We start from the raw sequence: 24,070 nt of genomic DNA, 5'->3' as shown, positions 1-24,070 counted from the left end.
AGATTTCTCCACTGTGAAAACCTCCACATGACCTCTCCACACTATTTGTTGGGAGCCAGTTGCTAAGTCTAGCTCACCATGAAGGAAACAGGAACTAAGCCTCACTTCCCGGAGGGCGGAACATCAAAGAAATTGTGGACACATGTTAAGGCCACCAGTGAAATTAATAAATATTTGGAGGGGAAATAATTTGAGACTATGCAAATACACTCTTTCACCTGAAAGTTTCCTCAATTATTTTAGTGTTCACAGGTGCGTTTTGCTTGCAGCAATTATTACTGTAGTGTGCTAAGGGCAATTTTTCTATTTGTCTCAATCCTTCAGTATGTATTAATTGAAATTCCTCTTTAAGGAAGGTCTGCCCCTTCTCCCCCATTCATTAAATGTTGTATTATTTTTTAAATTTAAAATTAATTTAAATTTTTTAAATTTAAAATTGTATTATTTTTTAAATTTAAAATTAAGTCTATGTTCAAATATAATACAGTCACACCGTTTGCAATTCAAAATGGATGAAAGAACATTTGGTACAAGTCTCCTTCCCACCCCTGTCCCCAGCCACCCTGTCCCCAGTCTCCTCCCCAAAGCAACTAAAAGCAATAGAGGTTTTACACACATACAAGCAAGGTGCAGAAATCTTCTTTTCATACAAATGGTTTCAAAGTATTCATAGTGTTCTGCACCTTGCACTTTTTCACCTAACAATGTAACTTGGAGATCTGTCTAAATCAGTACATAAAGAGCTTTCTCATTCATTTACATAGTGTTCCAGTGTGTAACTGTACCATGCATGATTTATTAACTAGTCCCCTATCAGAGAACATTTAGGTTCCCAAATATTTTCTGTCACAAACAATGCTGCTGTGTTCCAACATGCAGAACTGAACCTACAGATATACCCGCACAAGAGGAAGGGATCAAAGGGCATGTGTGTTTTCCATTTTGATATTGCCACATTGCCTCTCTCATGGGTGGCACCAATTTACAGCCTGTTTCCTAAGGCTGCTGTACTAAACACCATCAACACATGGCTTCCGACAACAATTCCTTCTCTCATAGTTCTGGAGGCTAGAAGTCGGGAGGATTTGGGCTTTTACTCTGAGTGAGGTGGACGCCATGGGAGGGGTTCCGAGCAGAAGAGGGACACGAGCTAACATGTTTTAACAGGATCTATCTGACTGCCCTGTAAAGATCAGGCTTGGGGGTGGGGGGTGGGGGTAGAAAAGCGGAAAGCAGGGAGACCAGGGAGAAGCTGGTGCAATTATCCAGATGAGATGTGACAGTGGCTCAGGCCTGGTAGCTAGCTGTGAGGTTGGCAAGAAGTGGTTGGGTACAGGATGTATTTCCAAGGTTTTGACAGGACTTGCTGATGGATTCAGGCTGTGAGGAAAGAGAGGAGTCAAGGATAATTCCAAGGTTTTGGCTAGACCAGCCAGGAGGGTGGAGCTGCCATTCTCTACCGTGTGGACAGAACATGGGGTCTGTAAAGCCTTGAGAACAGGGCCTGGGCCCTGGTAAGTACCAATAGGACTTAACTGTTCTTATTGTCCTGGAAAAGATCCCAGCTTTGGCTCCAGTTCCCTCCCCAACCTCCCCCCCCCATCCCCCTCCCCTTTCCTTCTCAGGGATGAGGGCAGCAGATTGTCAAGATGGCTGAGAAATTTCCTTCCCGTCAGGCTAGCATTTAACTTCCCCTAGGAAGCCTAGGCAAGTAGCTTCAGTTCTCTGACCATTAGTTATCTCTTCTGTAAAATGAAGATAATAACCTCCTTTCTTTTGAGAAGCATATGAAAACTTATGGATTCAAGTGCCCAGCACACCGTAGGTACTCATTCCGGTAGCAGTCTCTTTCCTCCCTCCTCATCCCCAGGGGTCAGGAAGAAAAGAAGCAAAGTCGGTATCCATCCCAGCTGTTTATTGAAAGGGAAGGTGGGATGGAAGGGGTGCAGGGTGGGGAGGTGGCCTGGGGCACAAGGGCAGTAGGGCCTGGGGAGGACCGAGGACTCCCCCCAGGAGGCCCCTCAAGGCTGGCGGTGAGATTGAATAGGGAGGTTAGGGGCGGGGCCATAAGCGTCTCTCTCCAGCTGTCTTGGAACTCCCCCTAGTGGCAGAGAACGGAAATGATGCGTTACCTGTGGGTAATGGTTTCTAGGTGGAGGGACTTTGAGGAACAAAGACATCCCAGTTCTCCTGCCCCCTGGCTCTTAGAGACCATTTAAATGCGTGTCCAAAGTATTTTCTGAGCCACCTGGAACCATTAGGACTCCAGCAAATCTCTCTGGACGCAGCCTGTCCCCAACACCTGAAAGTCCCCTGGAAGCCAGGAAGGTGCGGGGACCCTGCTCCAGCTGTAGAACAAGAGCTGGCCCAGGAGTCTGAGGATATGTGTCAGAGTTCCTGTAGACTGCCAGCCTCCCTCAGCCACCTCATCTGTACCCTGGGGCTAGTAATAGCCCAGGATGGGGTGGACAGAGCAGCTCTGATGTCGAAATGCATGCAGAAAACATACTCTAGAGGGTAAATGTTTTCATACCATCCTGGACAGAAATTCCAGTATCTTTGACCCATCCTGACGCATCCTGGTACAGCTGACAGGGGGAGGGGTCAGTGGATGAGAATGACCCCACTACCCCACTGCCTTCATCTTTGCCTATAGAGCATAATACATCCTAGGGAGAATCAAAAAACTCATGGAACTCGAGAATCTGGTCCAAGTCCTTTATAGTACAGAGGCAGAAACTGGTGATCTAAAAGGGTAAGGGGCTTGGCCATGGTCACACACTGGAAAGAGTGGGGACAGGTTGAGGGAAATGCTTTCTGTCCCTGGAGAGTCTGGGGATGGAGGGGTGGGTGGGAAGTGTTGGGTGGACTTGAGGAAGGTTGGCATCTTGGGTGAGTTGAGGCCTTACCCCCTGAGAATGAGCACACAGATGTGAGCCCGACTTTCTGACCTGGAGTTGAGCCTTCTGGGGGTCACTGTTGAAAGGGCGAAGTGACACAAGGGTCCCTGTTGAAAGGGCGAAGTTAAGGAGACAGTGGGAGGGTGGGGTGTGGTGGGGAGGAAGAAGCCTCCAGACTCCAGGGCTGGTGCCTCCTCTGGCCATGTGGACAGCTCAAGAGTCCCGCTTGGGCTGGATGGTCTGCACAGAAGATTGCCCAAAGGGGCTGGCAGGCGGTGAGAACCAAGACTGGCCGCTGATATCGTGGAAGATGGGGGACAGCTGCTGCTCTGACTCATCCCCGAAGACCTCCACATGACTGTCAGCTTCAGTGTCCAAGGGTTCTGCCTTGATGTCCTGACTCAGCCAGCCAGTCATGGCCCAGAACAGGCAGATGGTCAGCAAGACCCCGGCTGCCACACAGAGTGCTGTGCCTGCCAGGCGGCAGGTGCCTAGGGCCTGGTTGTAGTCAGCTGCCCGCTGATCCAAAACGAGGAACTCGCCCTCTCCAATACCCTCCAGCTTGGGGGGCACCGCATAGCCAGTGGTCAGGGCTGCCACACCCAGCAGCAGAAGCAGGGTCCCTGAGGACAGGCTGATCTGGAGAGGGACAGATAGATTGGGAGGCAGTCAGGGTTAGCCGGAGGCCCCAAGCCAAGGGGTCACCTTGGATCCAAACTGGACTCAAAGGTAACCTCTTCATTCAACTTTAAGAGATGTGAATCATAGCACACACCTGCTAGGCTCTAACTGACAAAGGGCACACACTGTCATGTTCTATTTGTAATCTTGAGACCTCTTGATTAATTTTCCTCCCAGCTCCCACCTAGCAGTGAGTTTCTGCTGCCAACTTTGAGTCACCCCTCCATCATTATATGGGTCCCATCTTATCCCCCTGTGCCATCTACCCTCTATCTTTATCTCTCTGTTGGGTTAACTGTTGGGTTAACTCCTATACGTCCCTCAGATCTCATCTCAGACCTCACCTCCTCAGGGAAGCTTTCCAGGATGTCCCTGAACTTGGTCAAATCCCCTGCTCTACACTCACGCAAATGCTGTGCCCGTTCATTCTGTGCACTCACGTTGGTGCACACTGGGACATGTACTTTGGTTACTATGTAAGTGATGTCTGCCTGCCCCACTAGATGGAGAGCCGAGAGAGCCATGAGAGCAGACACTGTCTGTTTTGGCTGACTAGGTGTCTTCCATGACTAGCATGGTGCTGGTACAGAGTAGTAGCTGAGTGAATGTTTGCAGAATGACTAAATGAACCACAGCTAGAAGCTCCTCTAGGACAGGGACCATGTGTTCTTCAATTCAATTCTGTGTCCCCAAGAGCCTGGCACTATGCCTGGCAATAGGAAGATGCTTAAAAGTTTAAATACATACTGACTTTTTTCTGGAAGTCACCCTAGGCACAGAGTACATTTCTTTTCCCAGCATCCTCTACACACCTGGCCTGATATTGTACATTCATTTTGCAGATTGTCACCTCTCCTTCCCACCAGAGTCAAGCCCTTTGAAAGCAGAGGGGAGGGAGTCTCTGCCTCAGTCTTCCTACAGTGTTTATCCGAGCTATGCCCATTGTAGGGACTCCGTTCACTGCCACCTCCATCCCTTTACCCACACAATGTGCCCCAACTGACCACTCTCCCTGGTAGGAGCATCAGCTGTTTGTCTCACGTCTTCCACTGCCCTGGCAATAGTACCCCAACATATCATTGTGAAGCACAATAAGATTAAAACGGGATGAACCCCGCTTCCTGCCAGTCAGCATATACCGTCCTTTTGGCCACAATAATTAGTTCAGGGCTGGGCAAGTGACCCAATCAGAGCCAAAGCAATACTTTCTAGGACTTCTAGAAAGAAAAAGCATTGTTTCTTTTCTGAATGAAATGCTAGAGGAAATTCTGATTTCCCTTGGATGGTGTGGAGTGGAAGACTGACGGTCAGCATAGTAACAGCCATTTGGGGAACATGTGGGGAAAACCTGAGCTTACAGAAGCTGGAAGGGTTGGGTACCATGGGAAGCCTGAAGACCAAGAGAAATCTTGAGTCCTCAGTGTGATGGTTTGAACTGCTAGACTGAACTTTGCCTGAAGGCACACAACCTCTGGTCTCTTCTATAACATGAGCAATATTTTCCCTTTATTGTTGGAGCCCATCTGAGTTGCATTTTCTGTTGCTTGAATGTGCAAGACTCCTAACTGCGACACCCTCCCTTTTCTTTCTATCCGCTGATCCATCTTCTACCTGAAGCCACAGGAAATCACCTGAGTTGCTCCTCTTCTGGCCTTACCTTCCAGCATAGTGAGGGCCAGGGCCGGCGGGGGCACAGAACTGGGGGCCCCTCAGGGTCATCACTGAGGGTGGTACTTGCACAGTCCTCGTAGAAGAGGTGCAGATAGGAGCGGACCCCATACCACTTGCCATCTTCCACATTGGGGCCGCGGCTACAGCCACAGGAACGGTCACAGCTCGGCATCGTGGATCCCTGTGGGGTAGGCAAGGTGCAATGAACAGAGGGAGGGGTCAGTGAGAGCTGTCCATGGTGACCCTCCCAGGCCCCTGAATCTTTGTGCCCCATACATTTCTCCTCTGATTTAAGATACCATGTTTCCCTGAAAATAAGACCTAACCAGAAATTAAGCCCTAGCATGATTTTTCAGGAGGACATCCCATGAACATAAGCCCTAATGCATCTTTTGGAGCAAAAATTAATACAAGACCCAGTCTTATTTTCGGGAAAACATGGTACCTCACACTCAGCACAGTCTAGCCTTCTGGAACCCCACCTGGCTTTCTCTAGTACATTGTGAATGTCAACGCACTGAAGTGCTTAGCCCAGCACCTGGCAATTGTAGGTGTCAATAAATGTGCGTGTTTACTCGGGAGGCCAACTGGTGTCAGGGACTGTGAACCTCACTGTCTGGACTGGAATCCTGGTGCTACCACTTCCTGGCTGTGTGACTTAGACAAGTGCTCTCGCCTTTCTAAGCCTCAGTTGCATCACCTGTAACACAGGGTTAAGGGTTATAACTGCTTTGTACAGTTATGGTGTCTGGTACCAAGAAATGGTAGCTGTTATGATTATTACTGTAATTTTTTCATTATTATTTTTTATCCGGAATTTTTCGAGCCCCAGGTCTGGAGTGAGAGGTCCTCATCCCCATCTTCTCTCAAAAATTTCCCCCCTTTCAGGGTATTCTTGGGGGTAACTGCCCTGGCTGACATTCGTCCAATCAGGCAGAGCTCCCCAAGCTGCAAGACCCTAAAATATTCCTCCTTAGAGCTGCTCCTTAGGAGGCAACAACTTCCAAGTACCAAGGAATCCTGACTCCACAGGAGGTGAAAGTCAGGGGCCCTCAGGATTAGGGACTCTTAGGCTCAAAGGCGGTTAGGTTTCTAGAAAAACCTGTCTAAGAACCCCTCTCTTCACAAATGGAGGCACTGAGGCCTTGCGAATGGAAGGTACGTGTGTATCCACACACAGGTAGGACTAGAACCAGTCAGGGGACGGGAGCAGTGCTGGGGAAGGACTGGTGTCTGCCCTCCTCAACCCCATGATGACCCTCAACCCCTCCGAGCAGCTGCAAACAAAATAAAGCAATGCGCTTACACTGAAGGGTAAGACAAACTTCCAGCCCCCTCTCATTTCCAATCAGACATAGCCCTCAACTGAGAAACTCACCAGCACACACACATACCCCAAACAGAAGACACAGATGCACCTACACACACACCTGTGAAACACACAACACAGACACACAAACACCAGTCATACCGACAGATACACATCTGCTACACAGAGACACACACAGATAGATACGCACACAGCACAGACACACACCCATAGACACACGCAGACACACACAGATAGCCACAGTGTGTTGGGGGTGATTCCTGGTACCCCCACGGACCCACACAAGCCACAGGAGGGCTGTAGTTGAAGCCTGTCCATAAATCGTAGCTCTCCACAGCCCTCACCCACAACTCAGGGGGAAAAAAAGAAAAAAAAAATTGACAGAGAATGAGAAAAGGCAGAGAAAAAAAGCGAAGGCAGAAAGAAGAGGGCAAGAAGTCCGGAGAGGGAGGGCAGGGCGCGGCTGTGAGGAGAAGTGGCCAGTACAGGAACCGCCCTAGGCTGAGGAGCTCGGGAGCCCGGGTGGGAGAATGGGTGGGGCCGGTGGGGCTGAGTTAGTGCAGCGACCATTCATTAAAGACCCTGGGGGAGGGGGTTCAGGGTTGGTTGGCCTGAGTTAGCTCCTCCCATGCAACTCTCTGTCGTCCTCCCCCAAACACAGAATCGCTCACTCCTGCTGGCCCTGGTGAAGGAAGGTGACCTTGACGCTGCCTCCCCTTCGGCCTGGCCCCTCCCCCTCCCATGCTAGTGTTGCAGGGAGGCGGTCAGAAGGTATGGCTGTCTGGAGGAGGGAGGAGGTGATGCTAAGGAGCCGAGCGCGTACCCGGGATGAAGGTTGCCATAGGAACCTCTGGGGAGTTGTCCCTAGGCGAGAGGGGGGAGGAGCTCGGTAGGAAGCGAGCGGGAAGAGGAGGGGGCTCCAGGGTCCAAGCGGGAAGACTGCGGTGGAGGAGGCGCGCGGGCAGGTGACAGGCGCGCGGGCCTGAAGATGAAAAGCATCTCTCGCCTTTGAGCAGCCTCACTCCGTTCTCCTTCCCAGACCCCCAGACCCGCCCACTCCAGTGTCCCGCGCTGCCCAGGCCGGGAGAAGGGGCGACCTCCTGGAGGGCGAGGACAGGAAAATCAGGCCAATTCCCCCACCCCCGACCACACCACTATTTCTGCCCCGACCACCAGTTCCCTCGTCGCCATTAACTACATCCTTTCCCCTCGAGGGAAACTGAGGCAGAGGGGGAGGAATGGGGTTTTGGTAGAGGTGGGTGGGAGTCTTGTCCTTTGAAGATTCCGCCCAGCCTATCACCCCTGAGGTGTCTTGGGGCGATGGGGCTGGTGCGATCTCTGCCCCTTGCTACTTCCCTGGGACCCCAACTCCCCAAACCCGAGGCACACCAGGGCTTGGGCACCGCCGTCTCGCCTGAGGCGGGACACGGCTGGGACTGGGGATGCAGGCAAGGATGGGGACTCTCCGGAACCCCGGAAGGGACGGGATGGGTGTCGGGCCGCCTGTGGAGCAGGGTTGAGCTCACCTCTCTGCCTGCTGTCTCTGCCGAGCCGGAGCAGGAGCTGGAGAGCGAGCAGAGCAAAAGCAGGTTGGGTCGCGCCTGCGCCGCAGTCGGGGGCGGGGGTGATACCGGGTGGGAGGGGGCCCCCCCGCCCCAAGGGCTGGCTCTGCAGATTGCGGACCCCTGCAAGATCGGGAGCCCCTGTTCCCTTCCAGAGTTCCTTCCTGTTTCTGAGACTGCAGGCCCCTGGCGGAGACCCCACCACCTCCCTGGACCCCACCCGCCTCACGCAGTCCTTCAAAATCCTCATCCGGGTCCTCCCATAGCCCCCTCAATGTCCCACCTCTCTTATTGAAGACCTCGCCCTCGCTGAAGCCTTCGTTTCCTCACTGTATCCTCATTCCCCGATCGGGTTTGCATTTCCCTCATGTAGCCCCGACCCCAGTATAAAAAGGCTCATCTCCTCGCCAAGCCCCAACCCTCTTCACAGACTCCCATCTCTCACCTCTCCTCTGAGCCCCCACCCGTCGTTGAGCCTGACCTTTCTCTCAATGGGTCCCTAGCAGGAAGTCCCTTCCTTATTATATCATGGCCCCTTGTCTCGCACCGGAAGACTTCACCTTCTCACCGAGTCCCCCATCCTCTCTCCATTCTCTTTTCCTCTTTGAGCTCCTCTTACTCCCTTGCTAAGGATCTGCCCCCCCCCCCCCCATCTAGAGAAGGGAGTTGGGGTTGGGCAGGAGGTGTTGAGAGAGAAGCTTCCTCCTCCCTTGGAAGAAGCCAATGAGACAGCCTATCTTGTTCTCGCTCCCAACCTACCACTACTTCTGCCTTGGGCAGTGTGTGCCTGTGACCCATCTACCTGGAAAGCCAGCCTTGCCAGGCAGCTGCATCTGTTTCTTTCCTTGTCATGTGCTCACAGACTTGGTTTTGTCCCACATTTGCTGTGTGGTCTTGAGAAAGTTTCCACACCTCTCTGAGCTTCATCAGGCACCACTTCACAAACATGCATCCATTCTGTCTCTCCTTGTGCTAGGGTCTGGGACACAGGGATGAATGTACTGTGAGATGGGGCCACATTTTTTCATTCACTATTGTATCCCTGAGCCGCACATAGAGCTTGACATTGAGTAGGCAGCTCAATAAATGTTTCATGAACACAGACTAATAATAATAGCAAACAGATGGTACTCATTATGTGCAAAGGCTTGTCTAAGTGCTTTATATTTACTACTTACTCATTTAACTGTGTGTGTGTGAGAGAGAGAGGGATGGGAGTGGGGGAATGGGAGGAAGTCCTGGAGCTCAAAACTATAGGCCTCTAGTGGTGACAGGAGACCAGCTGGAGAGGAAAGCATATGTGAGCCGCTTCAGGGCCTCAGAAGCCAAAGTAAGGAGTTTGGACTTCCACCCAAGAGAAGCGGGGAGCCATGGAAGGGCTGTACAGAGGGGAGGCGTGTGATCTGATTTGCACTCTGAAAAGATCCCTTTGGCTGCTAATCACTCAGGAGAACAGGATAGAAAACTCCAGTGGCCCCAGAGAGGCCAGTGAGCAGGCTCCAGATCAGAGATGACAATGTCTTGCCTAGTGGGCTGACCAAGAAATGGAGGGGTTAAAGAGATGTTAGGGGCTAAAACGAACTACCAGGATAACAAAAGATTGGAGACAACCTGTGGCAGTTTTAAACATGGCTACAAATGCTATAAATCAGGTGGGCTCTCTGTACACTCTCTGTGTTTCTTGGCAGCTCACTGCTCCAACCCATAGAGAATGGTGGTGATGCCCTGACTTCCAAGGCTAGGACTTAAAGGGACATGCACTTCCCTGGGAGCTCTGGTGCTTGGAGATCTGAGGTGCCACGCAAGAAGTCTGTCTCCCTTGAGGCTGCCATGCTGTGGGGAAACCAATATCATGGAGAGCCCACGTGAAGGCACCACAGGCCCAGATGAACTTGGCCTTTGAGTCATTCCAGGTCAGTCATCAGATGATCGAGTAAAGAAGCAACCAGATGATTCCAGCCCACTGCCGCTAGAATCAGCTTCAGCTCCGATGATGTTGGAAAGGGGATGGATAAGGTTCTGGAGGCCATGGGAAGGGATGAGGTCAAATGCATGAGAGGGTGGGCTGGCCTTGAGCCAGCACTGAAAGAAACCAGTGTCCTCTGCTGCATAACAAACCAGCCCCATCCTGGAGTGGGAGGGGAGGGTGGCCACTAAGAAGAGATAAAGTGTGGTGGTTGTGAGGTGAGCTCTGGAGTCAAACAGACCCAGGTTTGAGTCTTGGTTCTGCCACTCATTGATTACATGATTTAAGTGTTCTGAGCCTCAGTTTCCCTAACTGTAAAATAGAGATATTAGTAGTTGTCTCTCAGAGGGATTATAAGACATTGAGCAAAGCACCTGGAATGGAGTCAGAACTCAATAAAGTATTGTTGTTGTTACTACTATTTTTGTTACATTAATTTATAGGTGAGGAGAGTAGGAAACAGTGACAAACACCTGATTAATTGAATGCGCTTGAGAAAAACAAGAGACATTATCTATAAAGAAAGAGGAAGACTTTAGTTCAACAGGAGGCTTAAAAAGTGTGGTGAAGGAGACACAAAAGGCCAAGTATTGTATGATTCCATATGTATACATACATATATATATTCATGTGTGTATATACATATGTGTGTGTATACGCAGAGAGAGAGAGAAAGCCAAAAAAATGTATACACATTTTAAGAAAGGAAAAAACTGTATTAAAATTGTATTATAATAATATACACTGATAACAAAAGATGAACACAAGTCACGTGTGACTTCTGCAATTACAAGAGGTGCTCAAAGTGGTTACCATCAGTGTAATTTTAATACAGTTCTGACCAATGAGCTACGAGTAGAATGACGCATGTCACTTCTGGGCCAAAGTATTTGTTCTGGTTGCTATTGCTGCATAACAAACAAACCCAAAATGTAATTACTTAAAACACCAACAATCATTATTTTGCTCACAAATCTGCAATTTGGGCCGGCTCACGTCTGCCCCACTTAGCATCAGCTCAGGTGGGTTGACTGTAGATTGGAAAGGTCGTCTGCCAAGATGTCTTGCTCATATGGCAGGCAAGTTGGTAATGGCTGTTAGGTGGGAGCTCAGCTGGGGCTGAGGGCCAGGGGTCTTACTTCTTCACGTGGCACTCCATAGTTTCTCAAGCTTCCTCACAGCCTAGTGGCTGGCTGGATTTCAAGAATAAGTACCCCAGGAAAGAGGAGGTGAGAGCTGCAAGTTTCTCAAGGCCAGAGTCTAGAAACTGGTACAGTGTCACTTCTACTCTATTCTGTTGGTCACAGAGGTCAGATTCAAGAGGAAGAGACTTAATCCCCTACTTTCAGTAGGAGAAATATCAAATAATTTGGGGGCCATGTTTTAGAACTGCCAGAGCATTTAGGAGCTGGTACATGACCCTACAGGTATCTTTTCTCCTGCCATGACAATTGTGGAGACGACATATTCACATGGTAGTGTCAGAAGATGGAAGTAGACTAGATTGCTGACTTGCTGAGGGGAGGACAGCTAGACAGCTGCTCTGGAGAGTCACAATATCAGAATATGTTTCAGTAAGAAATAAACCTGTCAATTTGCTGATATTTCAGAGTTATTTTGTTACTATGTCACAATCTAGCCTACCTTGACTGATAAAGAAATTGGTACCAGTAGTAGGTTTTTTTCGGTTACCTATGTAATCAAAACCAAAATACGTGGCAGTACCTTAGTGGTTGGGACAGCAGGCAGGAAAGTTGACAGTCCTTGTCATACAAAAGGAAAACATTTGGTAAAACTTTCATTGTAATAACTTGAGAAGCAGACTATATGGATGTCTTTGACTGCATTTGTCCAAATATTCAAGAGACAGATGGACTCAGAAAAGAACTGGCTGGTTTGCAAACAGAAATAAAAGGAAATAGAATTCAGAAATTTAGATCCTTGCAGAAGTGGGTAAGTCCAATGCCTCTAGACCCCAAATAGAAAGAAATGAGCTTTTTAAATGTGCTGAGCACAGTAAAATCAATTAATTCATTAAAATGTTCCAGGGCAAAGATTACATTAAGGGTATGGCCTTCACACCCGTTTTAAAAACTTCTCCTTTGATTAAAGTATCTCAGGCAAAAGTCTATTAAAGTAAGAGATTGAATTTTAAAAGGCTTTGGATGAAAAATACTCTCGGATAGAATGATTCAGGGCTAAGATCATATTAGGGGTGTGGCTTCACCCTTTATTATTCCTGATAGCTGCCTTTAAATTCAGAGAGCTCTTTGGGGGTAGGAAAGCGAAGAAATAAAGCAAACTAAGCACTATGTATTGAAATATATTGCGGGTGTGGTTTCAGTACATGGACCTGGCTGGAGTCAAATGGATAAGAAGCCTACGTTTTTAAGACAGCTGTTCTGCCAAAGAAATCACAAGTCTGGGATAAAAAGCCCATGATTGTTTGAATTTTGAAATGATCCTAGGTACCTATATCCGCTGTCATAGCTACTATTAAAAAAAAAAAAGAAAAAGCAAAACCAGAGAACAACAAGTGTTGGTGAGGATGTGGAGCAATTGGAACCCTTGTGCAATGTTGGTAAGAAAATAAAATGGTGCAGCTGCTGGCAATTCCTTGAAAAATTAAAAATAGAATTACCATATGATCCAGCAATTCCACTTCTGGGTATATACTTAAAAGAACTGAAAGCAGGGTATCTGGAAGAGGTATTTGTACACTATGTTTATTGCAGCATTACTCACAATAGCTGATGTGGAAGCAGCCCGAGTATCCATCGATGGATGAATGGATTAGCAAAATGTGGTACAGACATTCAATGGAATATTACTTAGCCTTAAAAAGGAAGAAAATTCTGACACATGCTGTAACATGAATGAAACTTGAAGACATTATGTTAAGTGAAATAAGACAAAAAGACAAATGTTGTAAATTCCACTTATATGAGGTACCTAGAGTAGTCAAAATCATAGAAACAAAGTAGAATGGTGTTTGCCAGGGGGTAGGGAGAGTGGGGAATGAGGCGTTATTATTCAATGGGTACAGAGTTTCAGTTTTGCAAGATGAAAAGAGTTCTGGAGATGGATGGTGGTGGTGGTTATACAACAATAAGAATACTCAATGCTATTGAGCTGTACACCTAAAAATGGTTGAGTGTATAGTTTATGTTATGTGTATTTACCACATTTTTTTTTAAGTATTAAAATGTTTAAAAAAAAAAAAAAAAAAAGATCCTAGGGTCCCCAACAGTTTATAGGCAGGAAGTGGACCAAAAAAGCTGTGGGCCTCCCAAGGATCATGAGGCAGCTCTGGGCCTTTTTGCCTTCCAGTCCATTCCTTGCTTGTTCCCTGCTCTGCAGAGCAGACACCTGGAGGCTGCATTTCCCAGCCAGCCTGGTCAACTGGCCTCCAGCTGAGCTCTGCCGAGGGGAAAAGGCAAGACAGGAGGTTGGCAGGGGAAAGAGAGAAGCTGCAGTTTTTCTGCCCTTCCACTTCTGCTCCTCTAGCCTATCCTGACTGATAAAACCACCTCATCTGAAGTCGTGGCCCCTCCTCACACTTTATCCCCTTCACCACGACATTATTATATATGTGTTTGTTTATTTGTTGTATGCATGTTTCCATCCACTAGAGTATAAGCTCCATGAAGGAAGGGACTATGTCTGTTTTGCTCACGGAAGAATCCCCAATCCTCGAGGCAGTACCTGGCACAGAGTGGGCACTCTCAGTAAAGATTTGTTGAAAGAATCAACAAATTTAGCTGTTGAATCAAACACACCCGAAAAGAAGTAAAGCTCTATTGAGTGCCTGACAGGTATTCATAATCTGCAATAAAAGCCAGAGAGGCCAGGAAACTTCTTTAAGTCACACAGCAAATCTTCCACTGACCTCAAACCCAGGATTCCTTCCATTCTGGGTTGATATCCAGGTCTCCAAAGACATTCTTGGTCTAAGACTTTTTGGGAAGAGAAAAAGCAGAACTTGACATTCATTTAGCTATCAGGAAATCCTGAAAACAACTCAGGCAGAGAAACTGGGTTGCTAAGAAACCTCTGAGGATTGGGAGAGGGTTGACATCTATTGCCAGGCAACCTAGAAAAAGCTAGACAGGCAGGTTTGAGCCATAAGCACTTTTCTCCCACCTTTTCACAGGCTCCTACAATACCAGGCTGGGTACACTCTTAAAGACTTCTAGTCCAACCACCTAACTGTACAGATGGGGAAACTGAGGCCTCAAAAGGTGAGGTGATTAGCCCCAAGTCCCTCCAATTTTTCAACAAGAGCAAAAACAAATGACATGGGAGGGCATTGCCATGGAGAGTGGTCTGGCATGGCTGAGGCAGAGTTGTAGGGTAGAGCTGGTAGCTGAAGAAGAATCTATAAAACAGTAAAGAAGTCAATTGCAAAAGGCCTTGAATGCCAGGCCAAGAACTTTAGACTTTATCCTGAAGGTAATGAGCTACCAAAAGGTTTTCAGCGGTGGTCAGATTTGTGTTATCAAGACTCTTCAGGCCACAGTGTGGAGACTCCGGAGAAAGACCAAATGCCTTCAAGCCCCTCATGCTCTTGCCAATCTATCTCCTCTCTCCCCACCACCATCTCCAGCCATAACCAACTTCTTTCCATGTCAGCCTCTCTTGCCAAGTCTTCCCAGTTGCTGTAACTAGCGTCTGGAAAGTGTTTCCTTCCCCTGAATCTACCTCATCCTACTGTTCTAGTTACAATTGCAGCCCCCAAACTCAGTAGTGTGAATAACCGCCATTTCATTATGCTCATAGACACTGTGGGTCAGGAATTCAGACAAGGCAAGAAGGGATGGCTTGTTTCTGCTCCATGATGGCTGAGCCTCAGATGGAAAGACACTGCAACACCTGGGAATGCCTTGAATGACTGGGGGCTGGAATCACTTGGAGGCTTCTTCGCCCATGTGTTTGGCCCCTGGTCAGGTGTCTACATTCCTGGAACACCTACCTGTGGCCTCGCCACGTATCTTGGGCTTCTTCACCACATGATGGTTTTAGGGTTGTTGGGCTTCTTACATGATGGTTCAGTGTACCTAGCCTTGGAACTCTACAGCAGCATTCTGCTGTATCCGGTTGGTTACGAGTGAATCACGAAGGCCAGCCCAGATTCAAGGGGAAGGACGTTTATGGAAGGAATGTCAAAGAATTTATAGCCATGTTCTAAAACCACATCTTACTGAGGTCTCACAGCTTAAACATTACCTCCTCCAGGAAGTGATCTGACCACACCCTGCTGTATGTCTGGATTAAGTGCCTCTTGTGTTCCCCTAGCCCCACTGTCCATCTCCATCAGTGCATTTCTATCCTCATGTTTGTATGTCTTTCTAGGATGGACCACACCTGTCTTTTGCACCTTTGTATGCCCAGAGTCTAACAAAAGCAGACCCTTAATAAACGTTTGTTGAATGGGTGAGTGAATGAGCAACTAACTGAACCAAGGCATGGAGTCCAATGTAGACGTCATTCCTTCCTTATGAAGCCGCCATACTAACTGGGAAGATAGATGCAAAATAAAAACTACCTGTGATAAATACCAGATAGTGATAAATGCTATTAAGAAAAATAAAGCAAAGTAAGGGGCTAGCATAAGAGGAATGGTGATACTTTCTGTGAATGTTTGGGAAGACCTTTTTAAGGTAGTGACATTGTAGCTGAGACTTGAAGGAAGTGAGGGAGTAAGTCATGTGAGTACCTGAGAGAAGAGCAATTCAAGCAGTGTGAACAGCATGTGCAAAGGGCTTGAGGTGGGTGTGTGCTTGGCAGTTTTGAGGAACAGCAAGAAGCCAGTATAGCTGGAGTGTGGTGCGAGAAGGAAAAAGTAGTAGAGAGGAGTCCCAAGGTGGGCCCCAGACAGAGCAGATCACACAGGGCTTTGGAGGATACGCTGAAGACGTTGGCATTTATTCTGAATGAGATGGGGACCAGTGGAGAGTTTTGAGCAGAGGCAAGACATGGTCTGATTTATAGTTTAACCAGATCCCTCTGGCTGCTGTACGGACAATAAGACTGTAAGCAGGGCAAAGGAGAAAGCAACGAGTCCAGTGAGGAGGTTGGTACGAGCTCCCAGGCAAAAGATGTTGCCAGGACCAGGGGGTAGTAATGGAAGAGGTGAGAAGTGACGGGAAGGTAGAGCCAAAGGATATGAATCTATGAGGAAGACAGAAGTCAATGGAGAGGGTTCTGGCCTTTTACAAATATGAGATGTGAAGGTGTGGGGTTGGGGAGGAAGCTTGGGAGCACTGTGGAAACAAGAATTCCTTTTTAGACATGTCAAGTTCAAGGTGCCAATTACCCTCTTTCCCTGAAAATAAGACCTAGCCTGACAATCAGCTCTAATGCGTCTTTTGGAGCAAAAATTAATATAAGACCTGGTATTATTATATTACATTATATTGTTATTATATTAAAGACCTGGTCTTATATTATAGTAAAATAAGACTGGGTCTTAAGTTTTGTTCCAAATGTCGCATTAGAGCAGATGGTCTGGCTAGGTCTTATTTTCAGGTAACATGGTAGATATCCCAATGGAGATGACAAGAAAACAGCTAGACACAGAAGTCTGGTAATGTGATGGAGACACAGACCTAAGAATCCACAGCTAAGATAAGCAGAATTCTAAGACGGCTCCCAAGACTCCCACTCTTTGGTGTGCACGCCTAACATAAGCCCCTTCCCCAGTGTGGGCAAGACCAGCGAGTGTGATGGGTATCACCCTGGTGATTAGGTTACATTATATGGCAAAGGCCAAGGGATTTTGCAGATGTGACGTAGGTCCCAAATTAGGTGATTTTTAATCAAGAGAAGTTTTCCTGGGTGGGCCTGATCGAATCAAGCAAGTTCTTTAAAAAAGAGCCTTTCCGGGGCGGCCGGTTAGCTCAGTTTGTTAGAGCGTGGTGGTAATAATACCAAGGTTGATGGTTCGATCCCCGCATGGGCCACTGTGAGCTGCGTCGTCCCTAAAATAAATAAATAAATAAATAAATAAATAAATAAATAAATAAATAAAATCCACACAACATATTTAAAAAGAAAAAATTTAAAAAGAGACTTCCAAGTCAAGGGACATGAGGCTGGGAAAGATCACGCACTGGCCTTGACAAAATAAGCTGCCACACTGAGGGTCTGTGAAGAAAGAAACTGTGAGTGGCTCTTAGGAATCAAGAATGGCACCGGCTGACAACCAGGAAGAAAACAGAGACCTCAGGCTTTTAACCACGAGGAACTGAATTCTGCTCACCACCCTGTGAATTTGGAAGAGGACGCTGAGCTCCAGAAAGGAACACAACCTGGCCAACAGCTTGACTGCAGCCTTGTGAAACCCTGAGCAGAGAACCCAGCTAAGGCACACCGGGACTCCTGACCCACAGAGACTATGAAGTAATAAATACCTGTTTCAAGTTTCTGGCAATTTGTTATGCAGCAATACCCAACACATCAGTGTATACAGTAAGTGTCTTTAAAGTCTTGGAACCAAAATGGCTCAAATAGCCCAAGCAAGGCACCTGACAGATGAGTCAATGACTTCATGAATGGAGTGAGATAGTAGTGGGACAAACCCTCACCCCCAACCCCAGCTTTCTACTCCTTTCAGCCACTAGGTGTCCCCAGAGTCCACAGACACAGGTCTCCCCCACCTTTCACAGATCAGAATCCATTTCCTCCTGAAATGGAAGGAACCAAAGTAACAATAAAGGGTCTCTTTTCTATTCCCATTTCCCCTCCCCCACCTTACATATGGGGAAACTAAGGCCTGCAAAGGGGAAGAGTGGGGCCCAAGGTCCCACAGTGCTCTAGCACTGTCTTGGGCCATTTTATCCTCCCCCTGCCCTGCACCCTCCCAGGGCTTTCTGAAGGGCAGACTGATAATCTCCCTCTCCAGCTTTGAGCAGGGAAGGGCCTGCGAATGAGAACGACATCAGCAGAGGGTTCTGGAGTGAATTGTGGGCTGAGGCTGGAGACTCTTTGTGATGCTGACCCGAGGTTGGGGCTGGTGGTGTTGGTGGCAAAGACAGGAAGTCTCCTGACACCCACTCCTGAGGGTGGGGACATCAGAGGTGCCTGCTGTGGTTGCTGTGCCAGTGACCCAGTGCCCTCTGCCCAACCTCTGTACTCTCCATTGCAGACTGGGTTCTCCAGAAGCAGACACTGAGACTGAGTTTGGAGTGTAAGATATTTATTAGGGATAAACACCTGTGAAAAGAAGAGGGAGGAAGCGGGATTGGGTACAGGAAGTCAAACTGCCCTGCAGGCCTGGCAAAACCTCCACAAACCTGGAGTGGCCCTGGTGTGAGTATGGGGCGGGGGAAGGTTCAAGTACTGCCTGCCAGTGTGTCTCACACTGAACTGAAATGGCCAGGCGGTTAGTTATACCTGATCTCACAGACACCAGATGCAGGCTGCCCTGAGTGCAGTGGCTCTCTGCAGCTGGAGCAGACCCTCAAAGAGCTGACCACATTTTCCACAGCCGGGAAGTCCTTCCTCGAAGGGGGTTCTGAGTGACAAACACTTATCTGTCTTCCACACCTCAATTCTTTCTTATAGGATATTTTTCACTTTTTGCCATCTTGCTTCCAATTGCACAGGCTGAGAGAAAGCAGTCACTGTAATTCCTGCACTGCCCCCCATCCCCAGGTCACCTTTCTGTAAGTGCCCAATCCTCCCAAACCTGCTATAGTTCCCCTTTAAAGCATCTATGGGTATCCCAGTCCCCAAATACCCTCTCTGAATGAGGTCTGCACACTGAGCCTTGGTTCTTATTGGAGAACTATGCTTTGTCCAACCTTAGGAATTCACCGGATCTGGTTAGAGGAAGAATTAGGGGGAGGGGTGTCAGGGGGCAAAAGAGTTTTGAAAATCAGCTTTGGTCTGTTTCCAAAGACACTGGTAAAAATCTCAAGGAGAGGAACCGTGGCTTGTTGCTTTCCTTTACTCATTCAATAAATCTATACTTCGGGCCAATTGCGTGCCAGGCACTGGGACCACTCCAGGCTCTGAGCTGACAGCCTAACACACCATCTGTAGATTCAAACAGGAAGGGAGACGCAGCACCCTCAAGTAATACTTCACCAGGAGACAAAAACCAAGATTTGGAGCCCCATACCTGACTCTGGCTGCTTGCAGGCCCTCCTGCAAGCTGCTCATCACTCTGACCCTGTTTCCTCCTCTGGAGAAGGGAGTAAAACAACTTATGGAGCACCACGTTAAATGGGTCTCACCTCAAACTTCATTTCACCCTATGCAGCAGGGGTACTATCATCCCCAAGTTACACATACAGAGTCAGGGTTAAGTGAACTTGCTCAAGGTCACACGGGTTCTCAGTGGTATGGCTGGGCTTTGAGCCCAATGTGGCCCAACCCTGCTTCTTAATCCCCATTAAGACCAGTCAAATTGGCCACCTTGGACCAGGAGTTAACGTGCACCTTGGCCTGCATGTTACGTTTGGTCCATAAGGATTTAAAAATATTTCAGTCAGATTTCATTTTGAAATTGAGATGTTCATAGAAACATCCAAATTTCCACCTTCTCTTGAAAAATCTAGCCACCTGGCCACTGTGGACTGCATTCCCTGATTCACAACTGGCAGGAGGTAAGCAGGTGGCCCCCTTGAAAGTGGGTCATGAAGCCAGTGTCCACCCAGATGCTTTCATTCATTTGTTACCTGTCTGGCCACTGCAGGAATGAGTTTACCATCCGTAATGTAGACCAGGGAGTCCTGAGATAGAGGGAGACAGAGGCCTGGAGGGGTCAGGTGCCTTGGCCTAGGATCTCCAGCTCTTCCTGCATGGTGCTAAATCAATGGACTTGAATTTGTCAAAATAGGGAGGGTTGAGGAAAGGCACAGACATGTAGAACCACAGGGCAAGGTCGGGGCAAATACACTTTATTCAGTCCTCGCATCAGACTGGCAGAAATCCTGCGGCGGGTGCCAGTGCCCCAGATGGGAGGGATCCCTCCCCTCAGCTATGAGACTAGTTCTCCAAGACCACAGACAGTGACATCTCTTCACTCACATGACATTTTCTGGGTTTTTTTCATTGTCTTTTTTTTTTTTTTTTTTGTGGTTGTTTTTTTCTTAAAAAAGAGAGAGAGAGAGAAGAGAAGAGAAGAGAAGAGAAGAGAAGAGAAGAGAAGAGAAGAGAAGAGAAGAGAAGAGAAGAGAAGAGAAGAAGAGAACGCGCGAGAAAGGCCCAGAGCCGGAGCACCAAGCTTAAAGGAGGCAGCTGGTGGCTTTGTCAGCGACGGGAACGCGTGGGGCAGAGACCTGCAGAGACCCTGGGCAGGGGTCCCGGAGGACTCTGGGACCGTTTGTTCCTGAGATTTGTGTGTGTGAATGAGAGTGTGTGCACACCTGGGAGGGTGAACACACGCCGGTGAGATACAGGTAGTGAGGGCAAGAGTGGGGGAGGCCGGAGGGGCGGGACTTGAGCGGGGAGTTGGAGTAAGAGGGGTAACATCAGGGGCAGGGTCCAGAAGGCACCCCGAACTGGACACAACTTCCTCCTACAGCAGCGCTATCCCTATTTTTCGCATGGAAAAACTGAGGCGCACAGGGCACACCTTCACTGCTCTGACCGTCCTTCAGTCTCACTGGTCCAGTCGATGGGTTTCTCTCAAGCCAGCTGCTTTAAAGGTGGGGCTCTTCTCGCCACTCCATCTGCTATCACGCCTCAGTCTCAACCAGCTAGTAGCAACGTGCCTCAGTTTCTCCCATTGAATACTGTCACTGTGGGCACAGAGGGACTTGGGTGATAGGAAGGGGCTGTGGGCTTTGGGAGGAGCTCAGGTTGGGAGAGTGCCCTGAGGTGACAACGCACTTCCCCCGGGGTGGGGGGCAAGCAGGGACCTTGTCTCCAAACAGACTGGTATCTGTCGTCTCTCTGAGTTTTCTCGGGCAGCCCCTTCCTCTCGTGGTGGATTTCCAGAGAAAGACCCCTATTCCCAATTCCCAGATGGGGGAATGAAAGGTAGGTTTCTGAGGACCAAGATAGGCTGTAGGGGCATTCAAGCAGTCGGTGTGTGGGGGGGTCCACGTGGATCTGAGCGACCCCGTAAGCAAAAGGGGGCTATGCGACTTGGGAAGAGTTCCAAGCTCCAAACCAACCCTTCCGGGCCAGCTAATCCCTTTCTCCCCCTTCCTAGTGCTCCTCCCATTAAGGCAGCGACGCCCCGTCGGGTTGAAAGGAAGCCGCGGCTCCCGGATCAAAAGATTTCTCAGGATCGCTCTATACCCGCTCCGCTTCTCCCAGGAGCGGGCCACGGAGGCGAGCGGTTCGACAGGGACCAGCCCTCTCCTCCCAAGAAGAATTAAGCATGCGCGAGAAGGAGGCGGGTTCCAGCGCTCCCGGGGTGAAAGGAGCGCGCCCCTCCCCCGCCCTGGGAGGGGAGGGGCATGGAAGGAGTGCGTGGGGCCGCCTGCTGCAGCGCCCCCCTAGACGAGAAAGGAGGCGAGCTAGGCGAAGGCAGAGGGATTCGGGAGCAAAGGCAGGGGCGTGTCCTCCGGCCAAGAGGAGGGGCTTGTGCATAGTGGGGGGAGGGACGCACAGGTCTGTAGGAGGACGGGAGGTGTATCGGAGGGGGCTGGCTGCTGGTGGCTGTGCAGGAGAGGGCAAGACGGGGAGGGGCTTGGATGTCAGGGAAGGGTGGGGGTTGGGCTGCCTTTGGGGTGTGTCTGCGGGGGAGGGGCATGACTGGATTCAAGGGGGATGGGCACGTCTGGGAGGGGGGAGGCTGCGCGGAAGATGGGGTGCCAGCCTCGGCCTCCGAGGGGCCCCAATACCTGATTCCTGTATGTAAACAGCTGGTTTGGGGGCGTGCGCGCCCCGCTGACGGTGGGCTCAGTAGGTGAAAACCAGGTCGGCGATGCTAGACGGGCGCCAGTCCCCCGCGATCATCTCGGTAACCTCGGGGGTGCAGTAGTCCGGGAACTCGAAGTGCGACGTGCCCGAGGGAGGCGGCAGGTCCGGGTCGCGGTCCAGGGCGCTGCAGTCCAGGCCGGCGGGGCCGGGGGGCAGTCTGGACAGAAAGCCCAGCGGCTCCTCCCCCGACGCCACCGTCTCCTCTTCGCCTTCCTCCGCCGCCGCCACCTCCTCCTCCTCTTCCTCTGGCTCTTCGTCCTCCGACGGAGTCGGGGAGGCGGTGGTGACAGCTGCCCCCTCGCCCGACGGCCCCTGGGTGCGCTCCGCTGGTCCCCGGGCCGCCCGCCCCGCCGGGACCATCCTCCACAGCTCCCGCCCGGGGGTCTCGACCAGGCGCACTTCCAGCAGCTCCTCGTCGTCGTCCTCGTCGTCGTCTTCGGGCGCCGCCGCGCCGCCCCCCAAAGGCCCACCCGCCGCTCGGCGGCCGCCGCGGCCAGGCAGCTGCGGCCCCGGCTTGAGCCGGCTGCCACCACTGCCGCCACCGCCGGGGGGGCGGGGCCGCGCCTTGGCGGGCGCCCCCTTGCTCTTTTTGCGCGGCCGGTACTTGTAGTCCGGGTAATCCGCCATGTGCTTGAGGCGCAGCCGCTCCGCCTCCCGCACGAACGGGATCTTCTCCGAGTCCTGCAGCAGCTGCCAGCGGCGGCCCAGGCGCTTGGAGATCTCGGCGTTGTGCATGTCGGGCCACTGGTCCATGATCTTCCGCCGTTCGTGCTGAGACCACACCATGAACGCGTTCATTGGCCTCTTGATGTGGCCGCTCGGGGTCTTGCACCAGCCGGGCTCACGCGCCCCCTCCTCGGCCGTCCCGGGCCCCGGGGGCGGCGGCCCGCCGTCCCGCTTGGCCCGCGCGCCCCGCTGCTGCACCATCGCGCCTGGGCCCGGGGCCGCTAGACGCCGCCGGGGGCCGTCCGCATCCTCCGCGGCTGGGGGTGGGGGAGGAGGCAGCAGCGACGGAGGGGCGGCCCCGCCCCGCAGCTCGGCCCGGCCCCCGCGAGCTGGGGAGCGAGGAGCTGGGCGCTCTCGCCCAACGGACGGCGGGGGGAGAAGGTCAGTGGCGCGGTCTCAGGCAGGCTCCGCGCGCCCCCGCCGCCTCCGGCAAGTTGCGCCCCACTGCACGCCACACATTGTTTTGCAGGGGCTGAGGAATCGCACCCCCAATGCTCCCGCGGGCTCTCCTTGCAGCCTCCTGCTCTGCCGCGGCCCGCGCGCGCCGCTCCCCGCCCCGCCGCCTTCCAGTGTCTTTTTTCCCCGCGCGGTCCCGCCGGCGCGCGCGCCACTCCTCCCCCTCGCCGTCTGCGGGGCGCTGCGGCGCGCGCGGGGCCGCCCCGTGTAAACACCGAGGTGCCTGCTTGGGCTGCGGCCGGGCCACGCCTCGCGTTCGGGAGACGCGTCACCCGTTGCTGGGCAGAGAACCTGGTATTTGCATCTCCCAATCGCTGGCTGCCGGGGACGGGCGGGGCTCGGGCTGCGGGGCTGGGCGGTCTCGCGGCTGGGATTGGGGGTGTCGGATGAGGTCGGTTTCTTTTCTTAGGCTAGGGACTGAAGGGAGGGTGGGGGAACGCCGAGCGTACTTCCCATCTGGCTCCGAAAGCTTGTCTCCGCCCTGTATTGCCTTTGAAATTTTAGCTTATTCAATGACACCTGCCGCCAGGTAGGACGTCCACCCATCCTGTTTCGAGGGCGTCTTTTTGGACCGCCTCAGAATGTGGGGGGACTCAGGCGCAGGAGAGCTCCTTAAGGGGACAGAGTCATCCTGTCATAGATGTAGCCTTTGCCTAGTACACACAGGGGGTCCAGCCACATAGGGGCTCAAGAAATGCTTTTGGATCCGATGCACCCTTTCATATTTTTTTATCTCGTTCGAGGCGCAGTTGGATCCTGAAAAAGAAGGGAGTATGATGTTCACTTTTCTGATAGGAAACACCGAGGGAATGCAAAATAGGGCTCGAATGCTAGGCTCCCAGCTCTGTTCCCTGTTCAGCGCAAGGAGCACATTCGCCTGCCTGCCGAGGGTCCTGAA

At 50.8% G+C, this 24,070-nt stretch overlaps 2 protein-coding genes across 3 annotated transcripts; both read right to left on the bottom strand.

Annotated features, from left to right (window-relative positions):
* Positions 1 to 1,898: 1,898 nt before the first annotated feature.
* On the bottom strand, positions 1,899 to 8,748 carry NRSN2 (neurensin 2). Its single transcript, XM_074317300.1, has 4 exons — positions 8,705 to 8,748; positions 8,109 to 8,145; positions 5,239 to 5,433; positions 1,899 to 3,539 (listed from the first exon to the last, which is right to left on the bottom strand). Exons 1-4 carry the CDS (start codon positions 8,722 to 8,724, stop codon positions 3,114 to 3,116), a joined length of 678 nt encoding a protein of 225 aa, XP_074173401.1. The 5' UTR covers positions 8,725 to 8,748; the 3' UTR covers positions 1,899 to 3,113.
* Positions 5,340 to 23,419, bottom strand: SOX12 (SRY-box transcription factor 12). 2 transcript variants are annotated; one of them, XM_074317298.1, is made up of 2 exons: positions 21,912 to 23,419; positions 5,340 to 5,433 (listed from the first exon to the last, which is right to left on the bottom strand). In XM_074317298.1, the coding sequence occupies exon 1, from the start codon at positions 22,915 to 22,917 to the stop codon at positions 21,970 to 21,972; it is 948 nt and encodes a 315-aa protein (XP_074173399.1). In that variant the 5' UTR covers positions 22,918 to 23,419; the 3' UTR covers positions 5,340 to 5,433; positions 21,912 to 21,969. The 2 variants fall into 2 exon arrangements, with proteins under 2 accessions (XP_074173399.1, XP_074173400.1); XM_074317299.1 differs by lacking the exon at positions 5,340 to 5,433 and adding an exon at positions 8,126 to 8,145.
* Positions 23,420 to 24,070: the final 651 nt, after the last annotated feature.

Source organism: Rhinolophus sinicus, linkage group LG13 (genome assembly GCF_036562045.2).
Source record: "Rhinolophus sinicus isolate RSC01 linkage group LG13, ASM3656204v1, whole genome shotgun sequence".
Taxonomy (NCBI): domain Eukaryota; kingdom Metazoa; phylum Chordata; class Mammalia; order Chiroptera; family Rhinolophidae; genus Rhinolophus; species Rhinolophus sinicus.
The sequence above is the reverse complement of the archived record's forward strand: the minus strand, read 5'-3'. Positions and strand labels throughout refer to the sequence as shown.